Source organism: Choloepus didactylus, chromosome 8, assembly GCF_015220235.1.
Source record: "Choloepus didactylus isolate mChoDid1 chromosome 8, mChoDid1.pri, whole genome shotgun sequence".
Lineage (NCBI taxonomy): Eukaryota > Metazoa > Chordata > Mammalia > Pilosa > Megalonychidae > Choloepus > Choloepus didactylus.
This window is the reverse complement of record NC_051314.1, coordinates 114496489-114513552: the sequence shown is the minus strand read 5'-3', so window position 1 is coordinate 114513552 and position 17064 is coordinate 114496489. Positions and strand designations below refer to the sequence as shown.

At 35.6% G+C, this 17064-nt stretch overlaps 1 protein-coding gene across 1 annotated transcript in view; it reads left to right on the top strand.

Annotated features, from left to right (window-relative positions):
- PIK3C2G (phosphatidylinositol-4-phosphate 3-kinase catalytic subunit type 2 gamma) overlaps positions 1–17064 on the top strand; it is a 425918-nt gene that overhangs the window by 183218 nt on the left and 225636 nt on the right. Inside the window, exon 16 of the mRNA XM_037846573.1 lies at positions 5997–6185. Coding sequence (XP_037702501.1) covers positions 5997–6185 — 189 coding nt within the window. The remainder of the gene's footprint in view (positions 1–5996; positions 6186–17064) is intronic.

Sequence of the window (17064 nt, the reverse complement as noted above, 5' to 3'; positions counted from 1 at the left end):
CTCATCTAGGTTAAAGGACATTTGGGTTGTTTCCATCTCTTGTCAATTGTGTATGTTGCTGCTATGAACATTGGAGTGCTGATATCTGTTTGTGTCACTGCTTTCAGATCTTCCAGGTATATACCGAGAAGTGCAGTTGCTGGATTGAAGGGTAACTCTATATCTAGTTTTCTAAGGAACCACCAGACTGTCTTCCACAGTGGGTGTACCATTATACAGTCCCACCGACAAGGAATAAGAGCTCCAATTTCTCCACATCCTCTCCAGCATTTGTAGTTTCCTATTTGTTTAATGGCAGCCAATCCAGTTAGTGTGAGATGCCATCTCATTGTGATCTTAATTTGCATCTCCCTAATAGCTAGTAAAACTGAACATTTTTTCATGTGTTTTTTTGGCCATTTGTATTTCCTCTTCAAAGAACTGTCTTTTCATATCATTTGACCATTTTGTAATTGGGCTGTCTGTACTATTGTCATTGAGTTGTAGGATTTCTTTATATATGCAAGATACCGGTCTTTTGTCAGATACATGGTTTCCAAATGTTTTTTCCCATTGAGTTGGCTACCTCTTCACCTTTTTGACAAATTCCTTTGAGGTACAGAAGATTTTAAGTTTGAGGAGTTCCCATTTATCTATTTTTTCTTTTGTTGTTTATGCTTTCGATGTAAGGTCTAGGGAATAACTTCCTAATACAAGCTCTTGAAGATGTTTCCCTACATTATCTTCTAGGAGTTTTATGGTACTGTCTCTTATATTGAGGCCTTTAATCCATTTTGCATTAATTTTTGTGTAGGGTGTGAGGTATGGGTCCTTTTTTTATTCTTTTGTATATGGATATCCAACTCTCCCAGCCCCATTTGTTGAATAGACTGTTATGTCCCAGTTCAGTGGCTTTGAGTGCCTTATCAAAGATTGGTTGGCTGTAGATCTGGTGGTCTGTCTCCAAATTCTCAATTTGATTCCATTGATCAATATGTCTGTCTTTGTGCCAGAACCATGCTGTTTTGACTACTGTGGCTTTATAATAAGCTTCAAAGTCAGGGAGTGTAAGTCCTCCCACTTTGTTTTTCTTTTTTAGAATGTTTTTAGCAATTCGAAGCATCTTCCCCTTTCAAATAAATTTGATAACTAGCTTTTCCAAGTCTGCAAAGTAGGTTATGGGAATTTTGATAGGAATTGCATTGAATCTGTAGATGAGTTTGGATAGAATTGATATCTTAATGACATTTAGCCTTCCTATCCATCAACAAGGACTGTTTTTCCATCTTTTTAGGTCCCCTTCTATTTCTTTTAGTAAAGTTATGCAGTTTTCTATGTTTAGGTCTTTTATAGTCTTGATTAAGTTTACTCCTAGGTACTTGATTTTTTTAGTTGCTATTGAGAATGGTATCTTTTTCTTCAGTGTCCCTTCAGTTAGGTCATTTCTAGTGTATAGGAACATTGCTGACTTATGTGCATTAATCTTGTATCCTGCTACTTTGTTAACTTTGTTAATTATCTAAAGTAGCTGTGTCATCGATTTCACAGGATTTTCCAGATTTAAGATCGTATCATCTGCTAATAATGACAGTTTTACTTCTTCCTTTCCAATTTGGATGCCTTTTATTTCTTCATCTTGCTGGATTGCTCTGGCTAGCACTTCTAGCTAATGCTGAATAACAGTGGTGACAGTGGGCATCCTTGTCTTGTTCCTGATCTTAGAGGGATCTCCTTCATTTTTGAAAGAAATCCTTGCAAGATGTAAAATTCTTGGTTGGCAGTTGTTTTCTCCCAGCACTTTAAATATTTCAACTCATTGCCTTCTTGCCTCCCTGGTTTCTAACTAGAAATTAGCACTCAATCTAATTGGTTTCTTTGTATATAACATGTTGGTTTCTCTTTCAGCTTTCAGAATCCTCTCTTTGTTCTTTGTATTCAATAGTGTGATTAATATATGACAAGTTGTATTTTCCTTCATGTTTATCCTGTTTGTGTTCTCTGGGTTTCTTGGATGTGCATATTCATGCATTTTGCTGAGTTTGGGAATGTCTCTGCCATTATTTCTTTGAATATTCTTTCTTCCCCTTTCTCTCTTTCTTCTCCTTCTGGGACTCCCATAATGCATACATTGGTATGTTTAATGGTGTTAGGCTGTTCTCACTTTCTACAATTCTTTTTCTTTTCTGCTTCCCATCTTGAACTCATTTCAATTGTCTTGTCTTTTAGTTCACTGATTCTTTCTTCTGCCACCTCTAATCTGCTCTTGAAACCCTCCTGAGAATTTTTCATTTCAGTGATTGTGGTCTTCAACTCCAGTAGTTATGTTTGGTTCCTTTTAAAATTTCTGTCACGTTACTAAGATTCTCATGTTTACTCGTTGATTGTTTTCCTTTAGTTCTTTTTCTGCATTTTCCTTTATTTCCTTGAGCATTTTTAAGATCATATTTCTTTAATAGGCTTTGTTCAATTTGTCCACATTCTGATCTTCTTGTTGGTTTTTCTGGATTTCTATCCTTTTCCTTTAGATGGGCCATCATTTCCTGTTTCTTAGTTCATCTTGTTCTCTTTTATTGCACAGTGTCCATTTTAATATTTAGCTGTGTTATTTCTGGGATTTCTTCCCTGAGATGTCTGTTTATTGATTTTATGACTAGCTTGTGATAAGACAGAGATTTTCTTGAACTTCAGCCTGCATATCAAAAAGGTCTGTCCAAGGTGAATGCAGAGTACAATGTCCTCCCTTTCTTTTGCATGCCTGTGTCTTGTCCTGGGCTTGCACTTGTTAGTTGTTTTCTAGTTCACCTGTTTACTGAAGTTTCAGTGCACCCTCTGTGTCCTAGGTGACAGTCTACCCTCTCCCAGGTATTTGAGCAGGCAAGCCCTTGCCCTGGGTTGTCTGCCTCTATAATTCCTTCACTCCTTTCTTTGTATCAAGCTGCTTTCACCTAGAGTACAAATTTTGGGAAGGGGTCATGCTGGAGAGGAATTTCCCAAGTAAGTCTTTCCTAGCTGAAGGAGGACCAGGGACCCCCAAAAGGAGTGCTGATGGGTTCCAAACTGCCCCAGGGAGTGGTTCAGGAAGAGCACTGGGAGTTTTTTGCATGGCTTCACAAATCTGAGCTTTCTCAACCTGCCCATCAAATGCAAACCCTTCAACCACCTGTCCCCACAGCCCTGAGGAAGCACAGCAATTTTATGTTTCCTCCATTGTCTTTCTTCCAGGACGGGTTGCCCAATGGCTGCTCTCAGAGTTGCACCCCAAGTGATCCAATATCACTAATCAAAAGCTGTGATAAGTGATTGGCCATACCACCCTTGGTCTTGGGGAAGAGGATTTTTATGTCCCTTTCTGTCACCAGTGAGCTAGCCAGGTGCTGGACTCCATGGCAGCCTGCTCTGAGAGTGAGGGATAAGAGCTGATAGCCACTATGCAGAGAGTGTAATTTACTAGTCTTAATTGTAATTTACCAGCCTCTTCCTCATGCTTTTCCCTGGATGCTGTACAATGTTCTACTGGCCTCCAGGGTTTCAAAATAGTTGTTTAAGACAGTTCCTGCCTGTTTAATAGTTTTTCTGGTAAAAGGACTGAATTTTGGAGTTCTCTACTCTGTCATCACCCACAATCCTCTCTTATTCAGTGTATTTTTAATAGAGTTTCCAAAGTAATAAATAAGAAGAGCTATTTTCAACAAATGGATATCCTGATTTTAAAAATGAAACTTGATGCCTGCATAATACCACACATAGAAGTAATTTAGGATGGATCATTATCCTAGATATGATATCTAAAACTATAAAGTTTTCAGAAGAAAACGTAGGACAATGGTCATTAGGGCAGATAAAGTTTTCTTAGCAAAAAGTAGAAAGTAATAAGTATTTTTAAAAATAGAACTAAGAGTCATTATTTAGAAGTATAGATCAAAAGGCAGCATTAAGGAAATAAATATGTAAACTACATTCTAGAAAGAAATATGAGCAAAACATTTATATGATAAAATTTTTATATCCAGAATATATAAAGAGATCTTATAAATGAGTAAAAATATAAATAATTGAACCTAAAGTTGGTGGAAGACTTGAACAAATACTTCAATATGTAAGATATAGGCCAATAAGCATGTGACCAATTGCCAAATCATCAGGTAAATGCAAAATCAACTACAATTACATACCATTATACAGTTAGATGCCCATTAGAATGAATATAACAAAAGACAGATGGATCACATGTTGGTAAGGATATGGTGCAATTGGAATCCTCACATTGTACTGGGAATAATGTATAGTTTTACAGCCATTTTGGAAAACATTTTGGCAATTCCTTCAAATGGTAAACAAATGCTTGGCATACGATTCAGTCATTCCCCTCTTAGGTACTTCCTAAGAGAAATGAAAAATATGCTCATTGAAAAACTTGCACATAAATGTACACAGCAGATTGATTCATAATATCCCCAAACAGGAAGCAATACAAATGTCCATTAAATAAGAGAATGAATAGACAAATTGTGGTATTTTCATACAAAAGAAGAATACTCATTAATAAAAAGGGATGAACTACTGACATACTCAACAACATGGATAATTTCAAAAACGTTATACTGTGTGAAAGAAGCCAGACATAAAAATTTACTGTAGCATCATTTCTGTGAAGCTCTAAAATAAGTAATATTAATTTAGAGTGAAAAACATTTACCACTTCTTGTCTCTGGTGGGAGTGTTGGTAAGGATTGACTGAGAAGAAGCATGAGAAAACTGTTTTATATCTTGATAGGGAGTGGTTTTTCCTGGGTGTATGCATTTGCAAAAAAATTTTAAGTGAATTCTGTATGTTTCTTTCTAAGTAAATTTTACTTCATTAAGGAAATTAAAAGGAAAAAAAAAACGTTTCTCAATATTGGGAGAAAAAGAAATGTAATCAGGGCAATTTTGCTTTAGTAATTATGTTATGGAGTATTTTCTTCTGAGGGCTTTCTGATTGCAGAGTTATGGTGACCAAACATAGGAAAGGAATCTAAATATACCTTTAAAATCATCTATGATCCAGTCCTTTCATTTTGCAGATGAAGATATAGCTTCAAAAAATTGTAGAGAAACATTGACCTTTAAAATATTTTAATGATTCTCATTAGCTTTCTCAGGAGTTTCAGCTGATATAGGCTGAGCAAGAGAATTTTAGTTTGGAGGAGACAGTTTGAAAGCTGTCATTGTCATGTGAGCAATGCTGTCCTCCAATTGAACTGTGGCTCTGAATGCTGCTCCTGGAGTGTAAGCAAAACATGACAAACTGCCAAAGAATGAATGGCCCTATTTCTAGATTTAGAGCTTCTGTTTGGGACAACTCTACAGGGGAAATACTTGGAGCATTTAAGGAATTACTTAAATGCTTAATATTAAATATTAAATGCTTAATAAAGCATTTAAGTTTGGAATTTTAATCCCAAACTTCCAGTGAACACAGAGTTTAAAGCCAGAACCCAGCGATGAATTGAATTCTTTGTTTTTGATGTTTAGAGCAAGAGTGTTCTAAAATTTTTTGAAGCTTCCTTTGAAATGAAGGAATATCATCGTTAAAACATGCTATTTCTCCACATGCCCACTTGGGTGTCAGTTAATTTGTAAAGAAAGTAAGAGGGTAAAAAGTTGATTACCTCTGTTTCTAGTAGTACATGTTGCAGGATTAGATAAACTTGGTGTGCCCTAAAGGAGACAGAGATTTTGGCAACCAAGGTGACATTTTTAAAAAAGTGACAAGGGTAAGAAGAAGAACAAATAAATGCAAATTATATGAACTAAAGGTTCATTTTTATTTTAATTCTACAGAAGAATAAAGTTAGTGGAAAACAAGCTGACAAAATAACCTATCAAACTGCCCCAAGAAGATAAAGGACTTGTTTTCCAAAATGAAATACAATAAAATTTGAAGAACCAGAGTACAGTTTGTATTGTTTGTTTATAGAAACATTTGTTAGTGTAGCAAACTCCAGTAAATTACAGTTTTCAATATGGTTTTGCAGACTTTCTGAGGAAAAGAGAAGATACTTATGGTTTTATCGCTTCTACTGCAATACTGAAAACTGCTCCCTTCCTTTGGTCCTGGGTAGTGCCCCTGGCTGGGATGAAAGGACAGTCTCAGAAATGCATACAATATTGAGAGCGTGGAAATTTTCTCACCCTTTGGAGGCACTTGGACTTTTGACTTTCAGGTAAGAATTGCATAAAAAGCCTGATAGTACTGGTTGAAAATAACTCATTTGAAAAGAAAAAAATGTATATGACTATGTTATTAATTCAATAGCTACTCTGTTTCTTCTGATATCAGTAGGTATAGATGTTAATTTTAGACGGCTGATGTTAATTTTAGATAAATGTAAGCTATGGATATTAATTTTAGACAAATATAAGCTATATTTGTGTTTCCTATACTGAATTTGAAGTATGATTAATGATCATGTTTCTCAAATGAAAAAAATGTGGTTGCTTTTATAGAAAAAAACACACAAAAATTTAAACTGGGAAAAATAAGAGTCCGTACTCCTCCCCATCTCAAAAGAACAAATGTCTTGAAATTGGGGACCATATCTGTTACTATTTAACTATACAAAGTGTACCAAAATGCTCTGCTTAAATAGGTGTACAAGTAATGTGATGATGATGATTATAGAAAATTTTAAAAACAATCTCTGTATCTGTTTATTCTCCTGCTCTGCCTTCAGAATTAAATCAAATTGGATATTGATTTCTTCTTGTTAAGGAGAACAAGTGTGGTAGCTGGCTCTGGTTCTGGAGAAGCAGCTCTTCCTTGGCTTCCCTTTTATGCTCAAAGCCAAGAAAAGATATTTTAAGTCTGGCTTGTTACATCACCTCACTATGCCATGAAGAAAGTCTGCAATCTCTAGAGCTGGGGAATAATTGTAAAACCCAGCTCTACTCTGTATCCTCTTTCAAGTTTCTGAGGGAAAGCTAAAGGCAGGAGGAGGAAGTTTTGCAAAGGAGCTATTCAAACTGATTTTTTTAAGGTATATTTAAAAATTGGTGGCCTTTAAAAAATTTTGGGGGGTGGGAAAGGGACTCTATTATTTGTAAGAGTCATTAGCTTTCTATCAATCATCTAAGCTCAAAATTTACAAATCATTTTAAAGTTCTTCATTTTTTGTGCCTCTCACATTGAAGATATTGCTGTTTTATGGAGTCGGTTGCATTAATTAATGTGTTCCCAGATGCTCCCTTCTTCCTTTGTATATTTAATATTTTCTATCATTTGAACTTGGAGCTTTGTATTTTTATATCATTTCATCTGTGCAGGGTTCCCTGACCTTGCCAGGTAGAGTTGCTCACTTCTGCCTAGTTCAGTGCTGTATTGTTTTATGAATTACGATTTATTACAATGTGCTTGCCTGCAATATATAAAATATACAAGTTTTCATCCACAGAAACTGAGAGCGCCTTAAAGTCAGATAGTTTATCTTAGTGTCCCTATGTCCAAGGCCTTAATAATGCCTGGTACTTAGTAGTTACTCAATATTGGATCAATCACTTTCTAAAATACATAATGATTATTTGTGTCTTATGTTAGCATTTAAATTATAAGTTACTTGAGGAAGTTATCTGTCTTATCTCTCACAACACATGCATGGTTAAATGAATTAATGGAGTGTGCTATGCTAAAAAAATCAATTAAAAATTGATTGGTTTCATTGGGATCATTCACAGTTTGTAATGCTGGTATTTAAAAAATCCAAGGAAACCAGGAGAGGCTTAACCTGCTTATAATTGTGCCTGAGAGTCTCCCCCTGAGTGCCTCTTTGTTGCTCAGATGTGGCCCTCTCTCTCTAACTAAGCCACCGTGGCAGGTGATCTTGCTGCCTCCTCCCTACATGGGACCTGACTCCCAGGGTGTAAATCTCCCAGGCAACGCAGGATATGACTCCCAGGGACGAATCTGGACTCAGCATCATGGGATTGAGTACATCATCTTGACCAAAAGGGGGATTCAAAATGAAATGAAATAAAGCTTCAGTGGCTGAAAGATTTCAAATGGAGTCGAAGGTCACTCTGGTGGACATTCTTACGCACTACATAGATAACACTTTTTAGCTTTTAATATATTGGAATAGCTAGAAGTAAAACCTGAAACTACCAAACTCCAACCCAGTAGCCTTGACTGTTGAAGACGATTGTATAACAATGTAGCTTACAAGAGGTGACAGAGTAATTGTGGAAACCCTGTGGGTAGCACTCCCTTTATATGGATGGATGAGTAGACAAATGGGGATAAAACCTAAATGAAAAATAGGATGGGATGGGGGTGTGTGATTTGGGTGTTCTTTTTTATTTTTACTTTGTATTCTGATTCTGATTCTTTCTGCTGTAAGGAAAATGTTCAAAACTAGATTGGGCTTTTCTTTTTTTCTTTTTTCATCTTTCACTTTATTTCTTGTCTGGATTAATGAAAAGTTTCTAAAAATTGAACAAAAATTAAGTGCGGTGATGGATGCACAGCTATATGAGGGTACCCAGGGTCAAGTGATTGTACACTTTGGATCTTTGGTTAATTGTATGGTATCTGAACAATCCCAATAAAAATTAAAAAGAAAAAAACAAAAACAAAAAACAAAACAAAACAAAAAGTACAGGGACAGATAATTATAATAATGGAACAGAATCAAGGGCTCAGAATAAAAAAAAAATAGATTGGGGTGATGAATGCACAACTATAGTTCAGTACTGTGAACAGGTAATTGTACACCATGGATGATTGTATGGTGTGTGAATGTATCTCAGTAAAACTGAATTTAAAAAAAACTCTATGGAAATGACAAGTTTTCATTTCTGTCTTATGGCTAACCTTATTCAGATATCTAGGAATAGTCAAAATGTGCTAAAATAAATTTGCTAAATTCTAGGGATTTATTTTGTTAAATTAAGACTTGAAATATTAGCATAATAGTCTTATCATTCCAGAAATGATTAGCTAATATAGTTGGTGGAAAACATGAAAGGAATAACTCAGAATAGGAGAAGTTATTTGCAACTCATGTATCTGATAAAGGAATTGTATACAGAATATATAATATTTAAAAGTTAACCCAATTTAAAAATGGAGAATGAATCTGAGTGGACATAGATCCAAAGAAGATATATAAATAAGCACAAGAGAAGGCACTCAACACCATTAGTCATTAAGGAAATGCAAATGAAACCACGAGCTACCACTTCACACACACTAGGAGAGCTATAATCAAAGAGACAGATAATAACAAGTGCTGGTGAAAATGTTGAGAAATTGTAAGGCTCATTCATTGCTGGTGATAATATAAAATGGTGCATCCATTCTGGAAAACCCTTTGGTGTTTCCTTAAAATATTTAGAATAGAGTTGTCATACGATCCAGCAATTCCTTCCTTAGGTAGATACCCAAGAAAAATGAAAACATATGTGTACTCAAAAACTTGTCCATGAATGTTCATAGCAGCATTATTCACAACAGCCAAAAGGTAGAAACAATCCAAAGTCCCTTCAGTGAATGAAAGGATAAAAACTTGCTATATTCATACAATAATACTATTCAACAATAAAAATAAATGAATGCTGATGCATGTTATGACATGGATGAACCTTGAAAATGTTATGCTAAGTGAAAGACCACACATTGTATGATTCCATTGTGTGATATGTCCAGAATAGGCAAGTATATCGAGACAGAAACTATATTAGTGGTTGCCTAGTAATGGTAAAGTCGGGGGAGATGTGGAGTGACAACTAATGGATACAGAGTTTCTTTTTTGTTATTTTGGTTGTACAACCCTAGAAAGATAATAAAAATCATTGAATTGTACATTTTAAATGGATGGATCAATTATTATGGGATTTGAATCATATCCCAATAAAGCTGTTAAGAGTTTAAAGAATAAATACAAAGGTAAGAACTATGAATCTCTATAATAGCTATAAGGCATGATTATCTATGGTATAACTTTCTAAAGTTTCTAAAGGGACAACTGTTACTCATTTTGTAACTTATTCCTCTTTTAGTAGGATAACCTTGGTAAATACCTTAAAGATATTTAAACATGTCAGTTAGTAATTCTGTAAAGTGAATGGAGCATTTCTTAGAAAAATCTTTATCAGAATGAAAATTGTAACACCACTTAATTTACTCATAAAATAAGGGAGTTAGCTGGATGTACGTCAATATTCTCTGTTCCCTAATCCCCAAGTATAATTCTGCTTAGAGTGAGCCTTCTCTAAACATATCCTGAAAATCTACTGATTCAAGTTTTTAAATACACAGATCAAATTTTTATTTAGTGCCCCTTATTACTATCTCATTTTAATATACACTGTAACCCTATGAGGCAAATACTAATACTATTCAAAGAGAGAAGAAACTGAAGCTTACAGAGGTTGAGTTGCCTATATGTACTAGTAAGTTGAGAGCTGGGATTCAAATCCTGGTTAACTTGAGTTCTGAGATGGTAATTATAATCATTATGCTGTACAGCTTTCCTACATAAACTCTCTAGGATATTTGCTTACTAAATAGAGTAACAATCTTAAAAAACTTTTATTTTTAATATTGAAAGTCAGTACTTAGCAATCTTATCATGTTCAGATGTTTGTACTTCACTATGTAATTTCTTTGTTTCTCATTAATCAGATATTTAGAAATTATGGGAACTGATAAAGTGCCATTAATTAAGCTTCATTCAGGCAACTCAGTAGAATCTTGAATTATTTGCACACTGAACATTTCCTTATCATGCACCAGATAAGGTCACTGAAAAAGTTGGAGAATTTCCATTGTACTCATCCTTGACTCCCACTCTTACTTTAACTGAACTATTAAAAAATTTGAGGACAAGCTGTTTCCAAAAATGAACTTTTCAACTCTTCTAAATTCAAAGGCTGACTTTCCTGAGAACAAACAGTGTGTGCTTGTTAAGTGAGTTGTCAGAGTGAGATCTTCTGAGATGTATTTTTTTTCTCCTTTGAATAGTCTATCTTTTAAATGGTTTGACTGCTTGAGAATGGATGTGTTCCATTTCCAAGTTGGACAGTTTTTAATATTGCTGTTTAATTTTTCCTGTATGAAGATTCATTACCTTCTTTTAGTTTATTTTTAGAAAGAGACATGTTGAGATTTAATTTACCTAGTATGTGCCATAGGGTGTCAATATTTCCACTACCGAATGCCTATAGTGTGCTCACCAGGTACTGATATTCCATTAGGGAAGGCAGTCCTGTCAGAGTACTAGAGACCAAGGGCTGTGGTCTGTGGTTCTTGGCAGATAGGTTGCTATTTTCCTGAACCCTGGTGCACAAATGCATCTATTCAACTGCTAATAACAAGCAAAAATTACCCAAGGAATTAAAAGGCAGTTCAAGGAAAATATTCACTTAAAAATAGCAACTCTAAATTGGCATCAGAAGATTACATCAGAAGCTTAAATAAAAATTTGACAAGGTACCAGGATTTGCCATTCCACATGATACAGAATTATTGTTTTGCAGAACGAAAAGTGATAATTACAGGCAGTGCCTTACTTAGCCTCCAAATCAGTTTTGCTGGAAAAATGTTTCACAAAAAAATTTGCTTCAAAACAATTATTCCACTCTGGATGATGCATGGCATGTGACTATATCTCAATAAAATTGCAAGGAAAAAAATCAGATTGAAAATAAAATAAAATAAAATAAAAGGCAGGACTACACTTAAAAAAATACTGTATTCTTTATTGTAGAGATTAATTTACACTAAAGCCATTTCCTGAGTAACATTGAAAATAGGTAGAATGGAATGGTGACAAAGTTAAATCTTCCATATTTGACTGAATAATTTAAGTTGTGGATGATGGTGTATCTTTTCCATTGATTTATTGAGATAAAATATATGTCCAGGGAGATCGGTTGCACTGAATCAAAGACAAAGAAGAATGATCCATGGTGACTGTCTCAAAGCAACATACAATTTACATGGAGAAACTTAAGCTAAAGATTACCACATGTTCTGGTTGCTAATGCTGCCAGAATGCAAAACACCAGAAATGGATTGGCTTTTATAAAAGGGGGTTTATTCGGTTACACAGTTGCAGTCTTAAGGCCATAAAGTGTCCAAGATAACGCATTGACAATTGGTTCCCTCCATTGGAGGATGGCCAATGGCATCCAGAAAACCTCTGTTGGCTGGGAAGGCAAGTGGCTGGCATCTGCTTGCTCCCAAGTTGCGTTTCAAAATGATGTTCTCCAAACTGTCTGCATCGGCTTCCAATGGCCATCTTCAAAATGTCTGTCTCGGCTACAGCAGTGAGCTCCTTATGTCTGAGCTTATATAAGGCTCTAGTAAATGAATCAAGGCCCACGCTGAATGGGCATGGCCACACCTCCATGGAAATTATCTAATCAGAGCTATCATCTACAGTTGGGTGGGTCACATCTCCATGGAAACACTGAACCAATAGGTTCCAAACTAATCCACACTAATATGCCTACCCCCACAAGATTACATTAAAGAAAATGACTTTTTCTGGGGGACATAATATATACAAACCAGCACACCACACAATGTGCTTTATAATATAATCAAAATAAATAGAAAGAGCTATATAGGCCCAAAGGAGAGAGCAGAGAATTCTTTCTGAGAAGGTAAGGAAAGATTCACAAAAAAATTGAATCCTGACTTGAAATTTTAATAGGAATTTCCTGAGTGGAGAAGAGGGGAAATAGAATTCCAGTAAGAAAAATTAGTATATTTGTAGTTATAGAGTTTTGGGAACTAATCAGTAATTAAATATAATATTAGAAAGGAATTGTACCAGGAGACAATGTTAAAAGAATGGTTTGATTTAGATTTGTGTGTGTGTGTGTGTGTGTGCCTCATGAGCCAGGTTAAGTAATATGGACCTGTTCCTACAACTCAATGGAATTTTGTTAAGGGTAGGAGTCATATAATCAGTTTTGTGTTATATGAAGGTAATTCTGGCATCAAGGTGAAGAATGGACTGAAAAGAGAAGAAAGTAAGAGCAAGGATATTAGATACAGGGCAGGTATTGCAGTAGCCCATTTGAAAAATTTTGTCAACCTGAACTAAATGGCAGTAGAGATCCATGGAACAGATTTGAGAGACATTTCAGAGGAAAGTAAAAAGGTGAGAAGGGTTAAGGAAGATTTTCTGATCTTTCTGATTTGCATAAATGTCAGATAAATTGCATCATTAACTAAGGGAGTAATTACAGAAGAAAGAAAGAAAGGTAGAGAAAGATGCAGCATTCTGTTTTGGACATGATGAATTAAAAAAAAGAAAATCTCTGGGGCACTCAGGAGGGGATGTCCAATAAGCAGCTGTATATACAGATCTGAAGCTTACTAGAGAAATCAGAACTTGAAAAACAAGTTGGGAGTTATTGAATTTAATGCAGTGTTTGAAGCTACAGAAGTAAAGGAGATAAAACAGGTATGTGTTTTAATACATAGAGGAAGAATATAAAGGGGAAAGAGATGGAACCCTGGAGAACAGAAATATTTTAAGGGTAATACAAAGCAAGAAAAGCCAGAAAAAGAAATGTTGAAAAAATAGTCAAGAGGTTGGAGGAGAAGAAGAAATAGGTGGTGGGTGGTGTAGAATTTATGAAAAATATTTTCAAAGACCTAAGAGAAGTATTGAGTAGAATTAGGACTAAAAATCTGATCCTTGGATACTGATCTAGAGAGGTCACTGATGATCTTAGTGAGAGGAGATTTAATAGTGCAGTTGGGAGCCATATTTCAAGTCCTGAAGAGGATAAGGAGTGAAATAAATGGTGACTCTTAGAATAGGATTGATGGCAAAGAAGAAAGCTAAAGTTAAAAGAGGTCAGGAAAAGATTTTGAAGTTTTTGGTTTGTTTGCCTGTTTAAATAAAAGAGCTTCAAGCATGTTTACAAGCTGATAAGAAAGAGGCAGGAAAGAAAGATCAGAAAATAGAGGGATGGTGAAATGGCAAATTTAAATGGTATCAAAAGCCAACAGCATGGAGCAAGTGGAAATTTTATCTAAGGAAAGTTAGAAAGTAACCTCTTCTTAGATAGGAAGGGAGGAAAAATATGAAGGGAATTATAGATGAGTATGGATATGGAAGGAAAAATGTGGAAGTGTCAACATTCTCCATGAAGGAAAAGCCAAGGTGATATATTGAATATGAGAGAAATGGGATTGCGTAGAGCTAAACACGTGTACCTTGCCTTTGTGCACCTTTGGGGAATTTCTTCAGTTGCTTCCAAATTTCATGGTTAACAGCATAGGTTTGAAATCAGACCTTACTAGCTTTGCCACTTGTTACTTGAATGGTCTTGGACAATTTCCCTCATCTATAAAACAGGAGTAATAGTACTACCTACTAAATTATTTATTTATTTCAGACAACAACACTGTAAGGAACCTTATAGTGTTGTTGTCTGAAATAAATAAATTACTTTTGAGAGCATTCAATAAATGCCATCGGTCATTGTTTTCATTGTCATCATCTTCATCATAATTATTTGTTAAGAAAACATGGAGTTTTCAGATTCTTTCAGTGCCAAATTGTAAATTTCAGTAAAGTCATGGGGAACAAATTCATGTCTATTGAGCTTAAATGACTTAAATTCACTCTAAAAATGTATATGATGAGTTAACCATATTAATAATGAATATTTCACTGTTGAATAATGAGTTATAGTTTACAAAGCACTTTTCAAAATGTTGTGTGATTTGATTTACAAAAGTTCCTTTAGTAAGCATTATTGTGAACATCTACTGTTTCCCCGTTTTATAGATACCCATTACAGATGAAGAAATCAAAGTCGAGTTTTTCCATTCATTCACTGAACAGATTTTTTTAATGACCTACTCATATTAGACACTTCAGTAGGCTCTGAAGTGAAAATATTAAGCAAAAAGAAACACAACTCTGTCTTCATGGAGTTGCAGTGTAGTGGGGGGTGAGGAGAAACAGGCAATTACAAAGTGAGAAATGTAAAACAACAGGTGTTATAACAGGTATGAATTAAAGGCACCTGGTTCTATATAACATAACAGGGAAACCAAACATTGTCATCATAGTGAGAAAAGCTTTCCCTGAAAAAGTTTTGTTTGAGCTCAGACCCAAAGGGATGATCTGGAAAAAGGGCGAGAATAAGAGAAAGGCTTTCTGGGCAGAGGGAACCAGATTATGAAAAGGACCTGCTACAGGAACTGCATTTAGGAAACTGAAAGAGAGCCAGTGCGCCTGGAGTTCAGAGAAGGGGTATACAATGCAAGGTGATCTGACATGTTTGGATGGAACTAAAAGATAATGCTAAGGACTTGTAAGACATGTTAAGCTGCTTGGTCTTTATTCTAGTAGCAATGGAAGGCATTAAATGATCCTAAGTGAAAAAATGTCTTGAACAGATTTGCTTCTTTCAGAGATAATTCTGGTTTATAAAAGGTGGAGCATGAATGTGATAAGGGGAGCAAATGTGGATGAGGGAAGACCAGTTAGGGAGCTATGGAAGTAGTCCAGGCGAGAGAATATGGCAAGTCAACCTAGGGAGGTGGTAGTGGTAATATAATGACTTAGACAGAATCAAAAAACATTTAGGAGCAAAAATGACAGAAATGAATGGAGGAGGTATTTCAGAAGAGAGGTGTCAAATATTACTACTAGGTTTCTGTCTTATGTAAGTAGATGGATAATGGAAACATTCACTAGCATGGGACGCATTACATGGCAAATGGAATTTGGAAGAAGAACCCTGTGTTCAGGTTAGGGTGTGTTGACTTTGAGGTGTGATTGAGATGACTAAATTTAGAGATCTGGTGGTTCAAAGGAGAAATCTGGCCTAGACCCTCCAATTTGAGAGTACTCAACATAAGGATGAGAATTAAGCCAAGGGTATAGATGAATTTTCTGTAAGGGAGAGAATGTAGAGTAAGAGTAAGAATAAAGAGCCTTGATATTTAGACTCAAAATCTCCTATTCTTTTTCAGCACTTCATACTGATTCTTTAAAATTCATTTTTATTGAGATATATTCACATACCATACAGTCATACAAAGCATACATTCAGTTGTTCATAGTACCATTATATAGTTGTGCATTCATCACCAAAATTAATTTTTGAACATTTTCATTACCACACACACAAAAATAATAATAAGAAAAATTAAAGTGAAAAAGAACAATTGAAGTAAAAAAGAACACTGGGTGCCTTTTTGTTTTTCCCCCATTTGTCTACTCATCCATCCATACACTGGGCAAAGGGGAGTATGGTCCACATGGCTTTCCCAATCACATTGTTACCCCTCATAAGCTACATTTTATACAATCGTCTTCAAGATTTGTGGGTTCTGGGTTGTAATTTGATAGTTTCAAGTATTTACTGCCAGCTATTCCAATTCATTAGAACCTAAAAAGGGTTGTCTATATTGTGCGTAAGAGTGCCCACCAGAGTGATCGCTTGGCTCCTTTTGGAATCTCTCTGCCACTGAAGCTTATTTTATTTCCTTTCATATCCCCTTTTTGGTCAAAAAGATATTCTCCATCCCACAATGCTGGGTCTAGATTCCTCCCTGGGAGTCATATTCCATGTTGCCAGAGAGATTTACTCCCCTGGGTGTCAGATACCACGTAGTGGGGAGAGCAGTGATTTCACTTGCCTAGTTGGCTTAGCTAGAGAGAGAGGGCCACATCTGAGCAACAAAGAGGCATTTGGGAGGAGGCTCTTAGGCATAATTATAGGCAGGCCTAGCCTCTCCTTTGCAGCAACGGTCTTGACAAGGGCAAGTCCCGTGGTAGAAGGCTCAGCCCATCAAACCACCAGCCCCTGTGAGCACATCAGCAACCATCAAGGTAGGGGAAGCCCAACACCCCTGCATTCTCCCCCAGCTTCTCAGGGGACTCTGCATATTTTTTTTCATTTTTTTTTTAATTAAGTATATAAAAAAAATTTTTTTTAAATACAATAAAAAAACATTTCAAACAAACCATAACAAGGGAGTAAGAAAAAGACAACTAACCTAAAATAACTACTTTACTTCCAGCATGTTCCTACTCTACCTGAAGAAAATAACCTAATATGGCAACA